At 49.4% G+C, this 15,846-nt stretch overlaps 2 protein-coding genes across 2 annotated transcripts in view; one reads left to right on the plus strand and one right to left on the minus strand.

Moving 5' to 3' along the window:
• OTUD3 (OTU deubiquitinase 3) overlaps positions 1-11,543 on the plus strand; it is an 11,669-nt gene extending 126 nt beyond the window's left edge. Inside the window, exons 2-8 of the mRNA XM_031062930.1 lie at positions 4,103-4,251; positions 4,964-5,076; positions 8,558-8,680; positions 9,365-9,490; positions 10,050-10,146; positions 10,381-10,562; positions 10,894-11,543. Coding sequence (XP_030918790.1) covers positions 4,103-4,251; positions 4,964-5,076; positions 8,558-8,680; positions 9,365-9,490; positions 10,050-10,146; positions 10,381-10,562; positions 10,894-11,067 — 964 coding nt within the window. The 3' untranslated portion in view covers positions 11,068-11,543. The remainder of the gene's footprint in view (positions 1-4,102; positions 4,252-4,963; positions 5,077-8,557; positions 8,681-9,364; positions 9,491-10,049; positions 10,147-10,380; positions 10,563-10,893) is intronic.
• A 3,309-nt stretch (positions 11,544-14,852) lies between these two features.
• The window catches only part of LOC102037844 (basic phospholipase A2 caudoxin), a 3,669-nt gene continuing 2,675 nt past the window's right edge, over positions 14,853-15,846 (minus strand). Inside the window, exons 3-4 of the mRNA XM_031062931.1 lie at positions 15,675-15,781; positions 14,853-15,175 (exon numbers count right to left, since the gene is read on the minus strand). Of these exons, the coding sequence (XP_030918791.1) occupies positions 15,033-15,175; positions 15,675-15,781 (250 nt within the window). The 3' untranslated portion in view covers positions 14,853-15,032. The remainder of the gene's footprint in view (positions 15,176-15,674; positions 15,782-15,846) is intronic.

A 15,846-nucleotide genomic window follows, 5' to 3' on the forward strand; every position in this document is an offset into this window, starting at 1 on the left:
CCCAAATTTTAGGGACCTGAGTATCTCTCAGTTGCAGAAGCTGGTATCAAAGTGCAGGAATGTCTGGAAGTAGGCTAGTGAACTGCAAGACTCACTTATCTTTAAGAAGAAAATTTTCTTTTGCATTTCATATAACTCTTTGTCAGCAAGTTCATGCTGATAAAAAGATCCAGGAAAGCAGAAAACAGACTTGCCACTATTACAATAGTTTAGAAGTTTCAAATTTGTTCTGTCAGTCCCCATGTCCAAAATGGAAATGTCTTAAAATCTCCTGATTTGTAATTACTAGAACAATATAAAAACACCTTGCAGATGTTGGAAGTTGGAACAGACACCAAGAGGGACAACTACACTCCTAACATAAAAAGTTTAGAACTGGTTGGGATGAATCTATGCTCCATGTCTGTCTGCTCTGTGTTCTACCAGTGGGTGAGGGTGACTTGGCTGTCTTTTGTGCTGGAAAAATAGTTTTTTGTTGTCCTCCACTGACAAAGTTTTCAGCCAAGCCCTGATTCTGGCTCCGCTTTGTCTCTGGTGTCACGAGTGATGCTCCCTGGCTGGCATGTGCCTTGTGCTTATCTGAATTGCTCACAGCCCATTAATGCTCCTCTGGCTAATTACTGTCTCATTAATCATTTGCAGTCAGTTTATGTACTCACATTGTTTTCCCTCTTTTAGTGTGTTTGCATAACAAAATGTGTTTCTATGAAATGCTTTATATGGAATTGTTTATAGCAGGAAATAGATATAAAAGAGCAGTTGTGTCATTCCTAGTAAAATCCTCATGTGCCACAAGCCAGACATCCCAGAAGATACTGAGGATACTGCCGTGAGCTTCTCCCTGTGCTGAGCTGTGCTTCAGGCTGTCCTGACTCTGGACAAGAGGAACAGAAAAATGACATCCAGCTTAGAAATCCCTGGGATGTGAAGCCTCTTACTGCATTCCTGGGACTGTTCTGTTAGCGTTCCTCACAAAGCTGTTGGGATGTGCCCTCCAAGCTAGGAATTAGAAATGCACAGCAATGCCCTGGTGGCTGCTGCTGCTGGGCAATTCCTTTAACCGGTGCCTGTGGGACACGTGGGAAAGCCAAAGAGCAGGAGGATGGTAGGGAATCCTCCCCAAGAGCCCTGCTCCAGACAAATCACCCATCTTGCTGTGCCCCTTTTCCAGCATCCTGAGGCGTTTCCATCAGTGCTAGAGGAAGCAAGACACGGAGCCTCAGTTTATTACACTTATCACATTGTTATGAATAAGAAGCTTGACTAGGCCAATATTCAAGCAGCAATCAATGTATTATTTAATATGATAAAGTATGAGCAATACAGCACTGGGTACAGTGTCCTTCCAACTGCACACCGATAATTGAGGGTTACAGGTATTTATAGGGGTACTCATCAGCTTTTTCAGCAGTTTCTATTCCAATTTTTACTCATCAGCAACTTTTATTCTAAATTATTACATCACAATTCTATACACTATTGTGATTTTAGTTTCTCTCAGGATGTGTATCAAAAGGAGTATTCCCAGATGGTGGTGGTCCAGTTTCCAAAAGAAGGAAGATGAATCCCATCTGGTGGAGTCCAGCTCCCCAGATGTGGGTCCACCTTTTAATTGCAGAGACTATAAATTTAAAAACAGTGATGTCCAGCTTCCCTTGGTTGAAACCATAAGTCCTTGAGGTGATGTTCATCTTCCTCTCTCAAGCTGTTTTTCTCTGCTTCAATAGGGCGTGAGATAAGCATATTTCCTTTATATATATTCCAAAGCTATAGTTTCAAGGATACAAGTAATATTCTAAATTTATACTTCAAAAGGTTATTATTGCAGAGCTCTTTATGGATTAACTACAAGCAAAAAGCGACATCCTTAACGCTTTAATTCCAATGCTCCTAAATCAACCAGGGTTAATTGCAAACAAAAGATAGGTCAAAAGGCCTTTTTCCATGCTTTATTTTCCTCAGTTATTATTAGAATTCACAGCTGTCCCACTGTCGGTGTCTACACATTTCGCACTCACAAATACAGACGTCGCCTGTTTGTACCTAACACGAAACACAGTTTGTATTTTACACATTTAATCATCGCTGTCTCGGCTCTGCTCCTGCCCTGCTGCTGCTGTCAGCCCCGTTCTCCTGGTGCCACCTCGCGGGTACTCCATCTGCTCAGCTCCCTGTTTGCTAGGGGTTCATTTCTGGGGCTGAGCAGCAGGATTGGGGCTGAGCAGCGGGATTGGGGTTGAGCAGCGGGATTGGGGCCAGCGGGATTGGGGATGAGCAGCGGGATTGGGGACTAGCAGCGGGATTGGGGACTAGCAGCGGGATTGGGATTGAACAGCGGTGATTTGGGGCTGAGCAGACACGGTGTGCGGTGGCGTGTGCCGGTGCAGAGCGGCAGCACAAAGCGCCCACCCGTGAGGGTAGGGCCGGGAGCTGTGCCGGGCAGCAAGGAAATGCTCTCGGCCGGGGGGAGTGCAATAAGCAGAAGAAGCCAATTAGCGGGAATCCGGCAGCTTTTGGTACAACATCGGTGATTGTGGCGCCTCCCCAGCCCTTCCCCGCGGACACGCCGCTCCCAGCGCTTGGCTGCGCCGTCCTTCCCTTCACCGCTCCCGGTTTTCAATCCGCAGCCCCAGTTTCCCCCGGGACCCCTCTGTGCCGTCTCTCCTTCCTCTTCTTCCCATCCCGGGGTGGGAGCCCGTGTCCCCGGGACCGAGGGCTTTCATTGATCCCGGGGTGGGAGCCCGTGTCCCCGGGACCGAGGGCTTTCATTGATCCCGGGGTGGGAGCCCGTGTCCCCGGGACCGAGGGCTTTCATTGATCCCGGGGTGGGAGCCCGTGTCCCCGGGACCGAGGGCTTTCATTGATCCCGGGGTGGGAGCCCGTGTCCCCGGGACCGAGGGCTTTCATTGATCCCGGGGTGGGAGCCCGTGTCCCCGGGACCGAGGGCTTTCATTGATCCCGGGGTGGGAGCCCGTGTCCCCGGGACCGAGGGCTTTCATTGATCCCGGGGTGGGAGCCCGTGTCCCCGGGACCGAGGGCTTTCATTGATCCCGGGGTGGGAGCCCGTGTCCCCGGGACCGAGGGCTTTCATTGATCCCGGGGTGGGAGCCCGTGTCCCCGGGACCGAGGGCTTTCATTGATCCCGGGGTGGGAGCCCGTGTCCCCGGGACCGAGGGCTTTCATTGATCCCGGGGTGGGAGCCCGTGTCCCCGGGACCGAGGGCTTTCATTGATCCCGGGGTGGGAGCCCGTGTCCCCGGGACCGAGGGCTTTCATTGATCCCGGGGTGGGAGCCCGTGTCCCCGGGACCGAGGGCTTTCATTGATCCCGGGGTGGGAGCCCGTGTCCCCGGGACCGAGGGCTTTCATTGATCCCGGGGTGGGAGCCCGTGTCCCCGGGACCGAGGGCTTTCATTGATCCCGGGGTGGGAGCCCGTGTCCCCGGGGCCGAGGGCTTTCATTGATCCCGGGGTGGGAGCCCGTGTCCCCGGGACCGAGGGCTTTCAGTGATCCCGGGTTGAGAGCCCGTGTCCCCGGGACCGAGGGCTTTCAGTGATCCCGGGGTGGGAGCCCGTGTCCCCGGGGCCGAGGATTTTCCCCTCCCGGCTGAAGTGGGCCCTGCGCTCCGCAGAGGGGAGGATTTCCCCGCTGTGCCCTCAGTGATCTCTGCTGTTCTCTGCGGTTCTGCAGGGCCTGACGGCTCGGCCAGTCCCAGCCCTGGCGCCCAGGGGGCCGGGGGCTCCAGTGTCCAGCGGAACTGAGCATAGGAAGGGCCATAAATGTTCTTATGGAATACTTTCACCCCCTTCTTTTCTAGAAGGTGAAAAGGTAGCAAACGTTCCTGCTCAGAAGTTGCTCAGTGGGGCATTTGTTTGTCCTTCGTTGCTTTATGTCCCTTGTCAGGTGTCAGTGTGGGACAGTTGGGCCCAGCAGTTTTACTGTGACACGGTCACTCAGACCCAGCCACTGAAGGCACAGGGAGCGAGCGCTCCTCTGCATTCACAGCCTTGCTAAACCGGGCAGAATGAGCACAGCCCCTTTCCCTGTGACCTGTATTCCTTCTGCTGCCCCAGGCACACCCTCTCCTCATTTCCCTCTCTGCAGGAACTGCTTGTTCCGGGCGCTGGGGGATCAGCTGGAGGGGCACTCCCGGAACCACCTGCGCCACCGCCAGGAGACCGTGCAGTTCATGCTGCGGCAGCGCGCCGACTTCGAGCCCTTCGTGGAGGATGATGTGCCCTTTGACAAGCATGGTATGGGCTCTGTGGGATGTCCTGGGAGGCATCCTTGTGTCGTGCAGCTCCTCACTAAGCAGTTCCCCATCCCAGAATTACTTTAGAGCTCCTCTCTAGTTTTCAGAAACAGGGACTTTACATTTATGGCTGTTGCGATGCTGTGGGAAGGTGAGCGGTTTAATCCTCATTGAATTTGTCCCGGACATTATTTAAATTTGTGAGAAACTTGGAGAAGGAAAGAGAGACCAAAAAGGCAAGGAGTAAAAATTAGGTGTTTTCAAAAGGAACTTAAGAAAAATTGTCTCGTTTTCCTTGAATACTGGTGAGTATTTGGCTGTTTTGGTGAGTGGCTGATTACTTTGGGTTTCTTTCTCCTTGGCTCTCAGTATTTCCTTCTGGGAAGTGAGGGGAGGATCCAAACCAGAGACAAATACAGCCTTTGATGTGCCAGGTACCATGGAGATGATGCATGAAGGTAGTTTGGTCAGTCAGTATGTGGCACTTCTTCCGAGGCCTTACTTTGTTTAAGGATGGAGTGCTTTTTTTAGAGATCTCTGTGATCGTTTAAATGCATTACCTCATGTTGCAGCCAAATTCTTGTTTCACAGGTGGGATTTCCCTTCCAGAATTTCTTGGGCTCATGTTCAAATCTCACCCCTCATTATCCCTCCACTGCTTTTGGAAGTATCAGAAATTAGGTTCCAACTCTTGTGAATGTTTTTTCCTTTAGTTGCCAATTTGGCCAAGCCTGGTACTTTTGCTGGCAATGATGCTATCGTGGCCTTTGCAAGGAACAATCAAATGAATGTGGTTATTCATCAGCTCAACACTCCACTGTGGCAGGTGAGACACAAAGCTTCTACATTTTTGCCTAATTTTTACCTGAGGGATATAAATACTGTGGAAAATTCTTGATTTATTAACAAAGAGCATTAGCTGCAATGATCTGGGCATGGTGCAGAGCTGTGCCTGGTTTTTGAAGAGAGGAAACTCTTGAGATTTTGGTTAGGAGTAGAGGGCAGGAAAGAAAACAGTGAGTGTATGAGAGATGGGTATGTGGGGGCAGAGCAATGTGTTTTACTTGGGTTTTAAGCTATGACCTTCAGTGCCATGCTCTGTCTCCTGAAGGTCAGAGTGCATTTGAGCTGAGTTTTCTGCTAGGAATCCCAGAATGGGTCAGGTTGTAGGGGACCACACTGGATCATCTGGTCCTGTCTCCCAGCCCCAGCTTCCTCAGCCTTTCCTGGGCAGAGAGATGCTCCAGGCCCTTCCTCATGTCTGCAGCCTCCACTGGCCCTGCCCCAGGAGCCCAGGGCTGGACACAGCACTCAGCTGTGCCTCCCAGGGCTGGGCAGAGGGGACCTGCTGCCACTGCTCCTCCCAGTGCACCCCAGTGCACCCCAGGGCCCCCTGGCTCCCAGGACACTCTGCTGGCTCCAGGACAGCTCACTGACCATGGGACCCCCAGGTCCTCCCTGCAGAGATGCTCCAGCAGGTCACCCCTGCCTGTGCTGCTACTTGGGGCTCTTCCTCCCCAGGGCAGGACCTGCACTGGCCTTGCTGAACTTCAGGTGGTTCTTCCCTGCCCATCTCCAGCCTGGTGAGTCCTTCTGAAGGGCAGCACAGCCCCTGGAGTTTGAGCTAGGCTTAAGGAAACCTGTACAACAAGATTCAGGAAGGTGGAAATGAAGGTGTAGCAGGGCATGCACTGTGTTGGAGTGAAGCTCCATCAATTCTGAGTGGGATGTGGAATGCCAAGGTTTCTGACAGATAGAGAAATGAGGTTTTAAAATAATTTTTAAAACCTTAAAGTGGTGTTTAATCAGCTCATGGAAAGCACTGTGTGGTGTGGTTTCCTCTGACAGAGGGACACTGAAACAAGTAATCCATCAGGTCCCTTGTTTTCTCTTTGTTGTTGTTTTCCATGGCAGGTGGAATGGGTCCATGCTCAGTCAGCCTGGTCCCTGAGCAAGTGAGAACCTGTATTCAAGCCAGGATTGTTTCTGGCCTCTGTTTACAGACAGAACCAATGAAGTGTATAGATTAAACAGGGCAATAAAGATAAAAAACCAGATGAAAACTGTCAGTAGCATCTTAACTACATTTAAAATAGCTTCACGTGCATTCCTGAAATGAAACAAGTTGAAACTCTCATTTATGGGCAGCCATGGGCAGAGGGACAGGTGGGTGAAGTACCTGCAGGGGAGGTCACAGGGGTGGTTTTCATGTGTTGTTCCTCAGTGTTCTCACTTACTGCAATTTTGATGTCCTTGATTCTTTCATCTCCTCTCAGTGACCGTGTCAGGGTGTCAGTACAGAGTTTGTGATGAGGTTCTGTCCTGCCTGAGCAGTGCTGTTAGTGAAGGGTTGTCTCAGGCCCTTCAGAACAGTGTGACTTAGGAGAACTGTGAGTAGTTGTACCATCATGAAAAGCTCTTGGCAGGTGGACATCTCTGCACGGAATTTTTTTGGTCTTTGAACACCCCTTAACTTTTTTGATACTGACTGTAAGTTATAGAATTGCTAAAGTTGGAAAAAACCTTTCAAATCATGGAGTCCAACTGTGGACTCAAGTTAGCTGAGATTTGTAGGTTATTTATTTGTTGGCATTTTGGATAACAGGCTGGCTTTTTTTCTCTCTGTTTTTAATCTGCAGCTCTAATTTACTTACCAGTTTCAGTGTATTCGTAGCATGAGAGAATCCTGGGTTGGTTTGGGTTGGGAGGGACCTTAAAGCTCATTCAGTGCCCCCCCTGCCATGGCAGGGACACCTTCCACTGTCCCAGGTTGTTCCAGGCCCTGTCCAGCCTGGCCTTGGGCACTGCCAGGGATCCAGGGGCAGCCACAGCTGCTCTGGGCACCCTGTGCCAGGGCCTGCCCACCCTCACAGAGAGGAATTCCTTCCCAATATCCCATCCATCCCTGCCCTCTGGCAATGGAAGCCATACCCCCTTGTACCGGCACTCCAGGCCCTTGCCCACAGTCTCTCTTCATCTTTCCTGTTGGCTCCTTCAGGCACTGGAAGGTCACACTTAGGTCACCCTGGAGCCTTCTCTTCTCCAAGCTGAACAATTCCAATTCTCCCAGCTTTCCTCATAGGAGAGCTGCTCCATCCCTCTGAATCAATGTGGTGACCTCCTCTGGGCCCACTCCAGAGTGGAAAGAGGCTTCCCTAATGAGAGCTAAATTGGCTCATTTTCAAATCTTTCAAGAGCTTTGGGATTTGTTAGATACCTATTCAAGCTCTGGCAGAGGAAAAATGTTTAAAACAAATCTTACCAAGTTGCAGCAGTGGAATAATTTAATAGAATAGAAAGCAGGAGTTAAGTGTAACCAAGTGTCGAGTTGGAATCTGAAGGTGAGCAAGTGTAAAATATAAAATAGATGAATGGAGAATTATTTGTTGGAAAACCTGATGTCATTAGTGCAGCACAGACCGCAGGCAAGGCTGAAAGGTGCCTTGGTGTGTGGTCTGGGAGCTGAGATAAGGCAGTTCACAGACGTAAAAGGGTTGGGAAACTCTGGAGCCCTAAGCAAGGAGTTCTGGTCCTTTGCTTGCTGACGTCTGGAGAGCTTCGGGTGAACTTGGGCTGGCAGGTCAAGCCAAGCTGGTCTGCAAGTGCAGTGGGATTTTCTGCATTCCTGGCAGGAGCTGGAATGCTGTGTAGCTCTTATCTAATAGTTCGAGACACTGATAATCAGGGTAGGAACTATTCTCACATCAGTACAGATAATACTCAGAGCAGGAATTTTCTGTGGAAATTGCTGTAACTTGGCGCTGATAAAGCAAAGCAACATTTGGTTGTTAACATTGCTCCTGAATGGAGTTAATACATTTTCATGGATTTGCTTTATTTTAAAAACAAAACACAGCTGCTTGGAATGCTGTAAAAACAGCATCTTGTCCCAGCTGCAAATCAAAATTTACTCTGAGTGACTGTTTCCACTGTTGCTGTCACTTGAATGGCCTCTCTTCCCTCGTATTTGAGAGTAAAATGACATGGTCCATTCCCTGGGAGCTCTCGCTGAAGCTGGTTCTGGGAAGATGATCAGAAAACAGATAGCTCCTGTGCAAAGTTTAGGAAATAGTTCTGAGCTTTCCAGAAAAATATTTTCATTCCACGTTTTGTTTGTTCTGGTGTAACTGCCCAATATTTTCCATCTGGCTTTCATACCTTCTTCTCTTCCTCTTTCAAATGCTCAGCAGCCACCTACTTGCCTCCTTCCCGGTGTTTGCCATCACTGCAAAAAAACGAATACTCTGAGAAATCTGGTGCTGAAGCCGATTGCAGATGCTCATTTGCAGTTTGTTTCTTTTGTTGAGATCCGGGGCACGGACAGGAGCGGCGCCAGGGAGCTGCACATCGCCTACAGGCACGGCGAGCACTACGACAGCGTCCGCAGGCTCAGCGACGACTCGGAGGCGCCGGCCCACCTTCGGATGGAGGTGGGCTCTGCTGGAATGAGCCGGCTGGGGGTGACACACAGCGCTGGGCAATGCTGCCACTTGATTTCCATGCTCATTGGGGATGGAGGGAGGAGCTGGGTCGCCGTGTTGTGCTGGGAGAGCAAAGCCCTGAGGTTGTAGCTCATGCTGCTGGCTCTCTCAGAGGGGCTGTGAAGGAGGATTTCAGCCTCTGGGCTGGAAATGAATTCAAAGCTGATGCTGTGATGTGGGCTGTCTGGAAGCAGCCTCATCTAAATGATGTAATCATGCACCTCAAATGGAAAAACAGAGGGAAGAGAGGAAAGAGCTGGAAATGCAACAGCTGGATGTAGTTGTCTTCCTCATATCTCCTTTTTTGATGTGAGGAGTAATTGTGCTGTGCTTGAGGTTCTCTGCACACAGCTGAGGTGTGGTATTGTATTAAAAATATTCCATTTAAAAGCTCATTTATTGTGATTCATGATGCTGTAGTGCACTGGAGTTTGTTCAGCAGTGCAGGAGGTGTGGGAAGCTCTCAGCCATGGTGGAAGTTACACAGTTTCCAAGAGGGTTTGACATAGTTCCTGATAAAAGTGTGCCATGATAATTACTGTTGCTAGGATGTCAGACTTGGTTGGGTTGCATGCTTGTGTGATCTGCTGGGTGTGTGATCAGTGTGATCTGCTGGGCTTTGCTCTTCTTCAGATGCTTTGCAAGAACGATTCCAATAAGGCAGAGGAAGTGAAGCCACAGAAGGGCAACTCTGAAGATGAGACTGAGGTGGAGATAGAAGATGCTGTACAAAAAGTGTGCAGTGCAACTGGGTGTTCAGTAAGTATCAAGGAGCCTTTCTGGGCTTAATGTTCAAACCTTGATACATGGAAGTAGTCCTGGGAAAAGTTCTAAAAACCACTCATTCTGTACAAACTTGAGTACCATGGCCATCAATCAGGGTGCATCTCATCCTAGAATCAACCCTTAAATGCAGGTGAAATGCCAGCTTTTTTGTGGATGCTTGATAATTTTAGAAGTTTGTCTTGAGGCTGTCATAAAAATTCACTTGGAAACAAATCCTGTAAGTTCTGAAATCCTTTGGGGTATTGAAGATCCCAGATAATTGGATAATCTGTGACTCTTGGCTGTTGGCACTGTGCAGGTGCACAGAACAGAAAGGGCCAAGAGGGAAGCTTACACTGAAAACAGCATATTCATTTTTTCTGATAGCTTCAGGAATTTAAGGTTTTCCCCCTCACCCTTCCAGAAATGAAGCACAGACCAAGTAAATGATCATAAAAGCAGCAGCCCCCTCTCAGTGGTGCAGGTGTTGTTTAAGTGTACGTGGGTCAGAGATTTGAACTTCTTCAGTGTTCTCCTCCCCTCTTGTGGACAGGACATGGATTTAGTAAGCCACGTTCTTGAGGTGGAGGACTACAACGTGGAGTCTGCAATATTTGCCATCTTGCAGATGAAGGAAGGGGAAGGAATAGGTGAGTGCACAGTTTGTCACCTGGGGCTTCAGGTGACCGTGATGTTGGTGTTGGGGGCAGGAGAGGTGAGGTTTGTGTGCTGCCACTTCAGCCTCCTGTGCTCAGGAAGGTTGTTAGTGAGGGCAGCTTCAATCCAGCGTCCAAAAAACCCCAGGATTTCTGGGAAAAAGAATTGGCTGACAGTGCAACAGCTCCTGGGTAGAGCATGTCTGAGGAAAACTCTACTGTTGGCAGGTGCTGAGGAGCAGCAGGAGCCCCCAGGCAGGGAGCAGAAATCCTGCAGCAGGACGTTGTGGGAAGAGAATGGAACTGGTTCAAGAATCTTTGGAAATCAGAGCTTGCATCAAGGTGAAGCAGAGAACAACAAGGGACAAGCTGCATCCAGGGAAGAGAACCGAGCCAGCAGAAACCCAAAGGTGTGTGAGGGGCTTGACAGCAATGTGAGCACCCCTCAGTGATTGGGGGATGCCTTAGCATTGCTTACTCAGCAGCTCTCTTCTCCTTTCAGTTAAAAAGAGCTTCTGCTCACTGCATTTTGTCACTGGTGCAGCTGTGAGTGCTCTGCCACAAACATTTCCTGGTGACATGCAGCACTCTTCCCTAAACAACTCAGAATAAAGTCCTGATAAATAGTTAGGAATGTCCTCTGGCAGCTGCCTTGGTATCTGCTTGTCTCCTTTATTACTTTTCCCCAGCTGAGCAGAGCACGTGTGGTTTGAACTTTGTGTTTTCATCCTTCCCTTTCAGGTGGCCAAGAAGCAAAGGAAGGAGCAGCAGCGGCTGGAGAAGAAGAAGCGGCAGGAGGAGAGGCACCGGCAGAAGGTCCTGGCCACCAAGAGGGACAGTGCAGACACCAGGACAGAGACAGACCCAGCCAGCCATGTCACCCTGGTCAAGGCCATGGCAGCCCTAAACATATGACTCAGTGCTCTGATGAGAAAAGCAAATAAAACTGATGAAGACAAAATTCCCCCAGGAGAATTTCCAGGCACCCGTGTTTATCTTGAAATCCATCTCTGCTGGGATTTCCAAACACAAGAGAACTTCCTCTTCCTTTGCTTGTGGGGAGGACAATTGCTCATTGATTCTGCATCAACCTGTGGTGAGAAGAGTTGTTTAAACTTAACAGGAAGTAGAGACTTGGGTCTATAATCTTGGAGTTACATGAAGGTCAGGACCTCTTCTTCACGCAACGGTGTCAGATTTATTTTGACATCTCTTGATGTGCCTGGTTTTGTTTTGTTTTGTTTCTTTTATTTGGTTATGCCTGGAGGAGCTTTATTTTACCTTGCTGTCAGGGTGTCAGACAATCTCTTAACAAATCTCAACTCAGGAATATCTCTAGTGGATCTTTTTCTATTTAAATTCAAATAAAGTAACAAAACAGAGTCCCAGAATCCTTTCCAAAGCAAAGTGTGTCAGCCAGCACTCATGTCTCAAACATGACATTCCTCTTTTGTTTGCCATGCAGGAATACAGTGACAAGTTTTAATCTCACTGGAACTGCTGGCATTGCACTGAGCAGGTTCAGAAGCGATGAATGCATGGAGGGAGATGGGGATTGCTGCATCCATGCTTGCTGAAGTTTGGGATCAGCTCCTTTAAGATGAGACCTGTAGGGGGCAAAAATACCCCAAAACAATAATCCCAGTGGACTCATGAGAATGCAGAGCTTCCTATCTGGTAAAATGTGACAGGAACAAGCTTCAAGTTTCTGATGAGTGTTGTTACTTGGACGCCTGGAATCTTGTCCCCTTTGCCCTGTTCCAGAGCTTTTGGACTACTCCAGGGCTTTAGTCCAAGTCAGGGGCTGGATAGGTGTCAGTCTCCAAATGAAATTAGTATAGCCAAAGGACCAAGAGTCCTGGGAAGAGGCTCCCAAGCAGCAGTGATCCCTGGGAAACCTGCCTATTTCACTTCATAAATCAAGCTTTTTTCCAGGGTAGGTTTTTTTCTTCTTAAATTCCATTTTAGTGAGGTCACCAAGTAGGATGCACAGCTCAACTCCTGTGATGTTTTCCACTGTAGGACTGAGAATTTGGATAGAGGTGAAAGGACTGTGGGATTGATCAGCCTTTGATTTATAGCTCGCAGTGTTTCAGCTCCACTCAGGTTTTTGGGCTTGTAACAAGCACTAAGCTTGAAGAAAGCACATGTGCACTTTCACACTGAGACACCTCATCAGCCAGGGCAGAGGTGAAAGGGATTTTTTAAAAGTAAGGAGTGTTGCATTTGAAAAACTTGTCTGTGCTTAAAAGTTTATAAATCAGCATGGAAATATTAATGGGTTTTTTACTGAACTGCCAAGAACTGGGCTGGTACTTGAAGAATAAAAAGGAAGGAGCTCTCCTGTAAGAACTGGTGGTGTAGGAATTCCTTTTTCTCCGAGACAGTCATTTTTACAGTAGTGGAAAGGGAGGTGAGTCACAGCTTAGTGGGGAGAAAGTGCAAATTCTTTCAGGGGGTGATAAATTGTGACAGCAGGTTTGGCAAGGCAGTGCAGGTGACTGTGTCACCCGTGTGCTGCCCTGTCCTGTGTTTTGGTCTGAAAGGCAGGTGTGTTCTGCAGGTTTGAAGAGATAAGAAATTGCAGTTTTGCACTGTGAGTAAGAGGTTTGATCTCAATGAATTGGGGTTTTGTCCTGTGGAGCCAGAGCTGAGAAGACATTTGTTGCCTGGAGCCTGAGAGCTGTGAAGGCAGTTGGTCTGGAGGCTGAGGAGGGAGCCCAAACCTCAGCCATGGGTGCAGGATGAAGGGAGGGTCTGCAACAGCAGCACCAACAGCAGAGGGAGAGACTGGCCCACAGCTCGTGGCCTCTGATACGTGAACAAAATCTGGGGCTGAAAATGCTTTCATTTCCAAGTGTAATATGATTAAAATAAACTCTTAATGTGCTGGGGTCATAAATCTTGAGAAACCAGTCAAATTCCTTTTATCTTGCCAGGGTAGCTTTGTGCCTGCACAGCCATTCCATAGCCAAAGGTGTTAAAACTGATTTTGTCTGTTTCATGTTTTTCCTGTTGAAATTTCCACCTTCCCAATATATTTTTTTTTCCTAGGGAATCTTTCTGCAACATTCTTCACAGAACTCAGTTTATGCAGTGAATTTGCTTTGCAAACTGGTGGTGGGTTTTCCTGGGAGGAGGAAGGGAGGCAAGAGAGCAGAGCAGAACAACTGTGATTCATCCATGGTGTGTGTTTACTCCTTGGTGGAGCTGAGTGCTCCGTAATCCACGGGCCAGGGGTGGACAATAAGCCCTGGATGTTCCCCTGGGCTTTGGGGAGGATGACTGTTTGTTCTTAGCAGCTGGCTGACAAATAGGAGGGTGTTTTGGCTGTTGCTGCAGCAGGGTCACTGTGAGCCTCTCGAGGGCGAATACGCAGCAGGAGGATGTAGAAAGCCACTTTCCCTGCCTCCTATCTGCCTCCATCATCTTCCCTGGACTTATTTTCCCAAATCCTGCCCCTGCAGGTCAGGAATTCAGTTGACCTGGAAGTTTTAAGCATTTGGCAGGTTCTGGCTGACCTCCATAAGCATGGCTGTGTATGGAAAGGTTTCTGCCTGTGCTGCTCCTTTCCCTTGTTCCTACTTAGGAGCTGCCTTCTGGTTTGTCTCACAGCTTTGCCACGTCACCCATGGCCTCCATGTCTGCAGAGCTGTGGGAGCTGCAGAGAGGGAGAGAAATTGTGCATGAAGGATGATCCATAATCCAGTGTGGGATAAAAGAACAGAAAAGGGAGAGAAATTTGGCATGAAGAATGATCCATAATCCAGTGTGGGATAGAAGAAGGTGGCTTGTGCTGGTGTTGAGCTGTGGGGTGGTTCCTTGGAGCTTCCTGGGTGCAAGCACCAGCCTTAGAAGGCAGCATTGGCTCTGTCTCAGCTTCTAGAATCCTTATTTCCTGTAGAAAATGAGAAGAAATGAGTGGTTTGGGGTTGTAAAGATACCACATTTACTGTAGGAGCTTGAGGCAGGGGTGCTGTTGCTTGTAGTGAAACACTTAACCAAGGCAGGAGCCCTCAGCACTGATGTGGAAATCAAACAAATTACCCTTAAAACTCCTTTATTTTAAGCAGATCACATCTCAGAGGCAGCATTACAGCTGGAGGTGCCTCCATTGAGGCCCAGGGTGCAGGCAGCCCTGGCTCGTTAGAGGTAATTAGGGCTAATTTGGGATCATGTACAGCTGTGGTGTGGGACAAGGTGGCTGCATGGAGCTGCAGCCTGAGGAGACATCTGTGTGCAAGAAAGAGCCTCTGAGACCCCTCCCCTGGGCTCCCCTGTGCCTTCAGTCAGTATTAATTGCTTAAACAGTCGTTAGAAGTGGGATGGGGCTGGATTGTGGATTCACTGCATAAACTGTGAAGAATGTTGCAGAAAGATTCCCTAGGAAAAAAAGTGGGATGAGGCTGAGCTCCTGGAGAGAAGCTGGGCTTGGAGCCTGCTTTGGGGTTGGGGTGCAGCAGCCACTTGCTGTTTCTGTGGGCTTTTTTTTCCCTCTGGAGCTCTTAAGATTTACTGGTTGGCTGCTAGAATGTCACTTCTGGTCATTTTTTAAGAAAAAATGTATGCAGGAAGGAACATTTTCTTCAAAAAATCATCCCTCAAGCTCCATGCTGTTACCTACCCCTTCCACCACTGATTTCCCCAAAAAACCACAACACTGGCCACAATTTTGAAACGTATCTTTATTTGCAGGGTTTACATGATTTTTATGAGTTATTCAACCATGGGAAGCAGGTTTTCCCTGTGCTAAGGCTCTGGGGAAAGCTGCTGGACAATTCTTCAGTGCCACAGGGCTGTGCCATGTCCTGCCTGGCCACAGGGAAGGCAGAGCCCTGATGGTTCCTGGCAGGTTTGGAGCAGGAGCATGGCAGGGGTGCTCAGCAGGAGGGTGTGCTGCCCCTGCACTTGGAGTTGGGGTAGTTGCTGTAGGATTTGCGGTAGGAGCTGGCTGCCCTCTGGAAGCACTCCACAGCCCTCTTGTCGCACGCACACGTCCGCTTCTGGCACGAGTTCCCATTTCCTGGAAGAAAATTGGGGGGGATGGAGGCAGGTGAAGGGTGTGAGGGTCAGGGGGTGTTTTATGACCGTCCCCAGAGCCCCTCTGTTGAGTTTGGGGTGTCTCAGGTGGTTTCGTGTCTGGGGTGTGGAGCATTCACTTCACTTTCTCCCTGATGTGTCTGTGGGTGTTTGCCTGGGTCTCTGGGATGTGCAACACTGAGCACTCAGCGCAGCTGTGCCAGGTCCCCATCCAGCATGGGAGCGTCCTCTCAAACCCTTGGTGTTTGGCCTCTTGGGAAGGACAAGGCCCCTCCTCAGGGAAGTCTCCAAGCTCTAAACTTCACCATAATCCAGCAGATACTTATTTGCCTTATTCCCGGCACTTTTCCTGTATTTCCACCCACTTCACTGTGTGTGATTTCCAGGCCAGGATGATCTAAAGGGGATGGTGGAAGCCAAGCTCCCCGAGCGTGGGTGGCTGTGCCTCCCCGCTCAGAGCTCTGCCCCCGCCCCGCTCTCACCGCAGGTGATTTGGTTTCTTCGGAAGTCGTGTTTGTAGGTGGTCGTTTTGGGCCTGCAGCCGGCCGCGACCAATTTCTTGTAGCAGCAGTCGTGGGCGTGGCAGCACCTGGGGGCATGAGAGCCGAGGTCAGTGCAGGGGACAGGTGGGACAGCAAGGTAAGACATCAACCA

Source organism: Geospiza fortis, unplaced genomic scaffold (assembly GCF_000277835.1).
Source record: "Geospiza fortis unplaced genomic scaffold, GeoFor_1.0 scaffold353, whole genome shotgun sequence".
Classification (NCBI taxonomy): Eukaryota; Metazoa; Chordata; class Aves; order Passeriformes; family Thraupidae; genus Geospiza; species Geospiza fortis.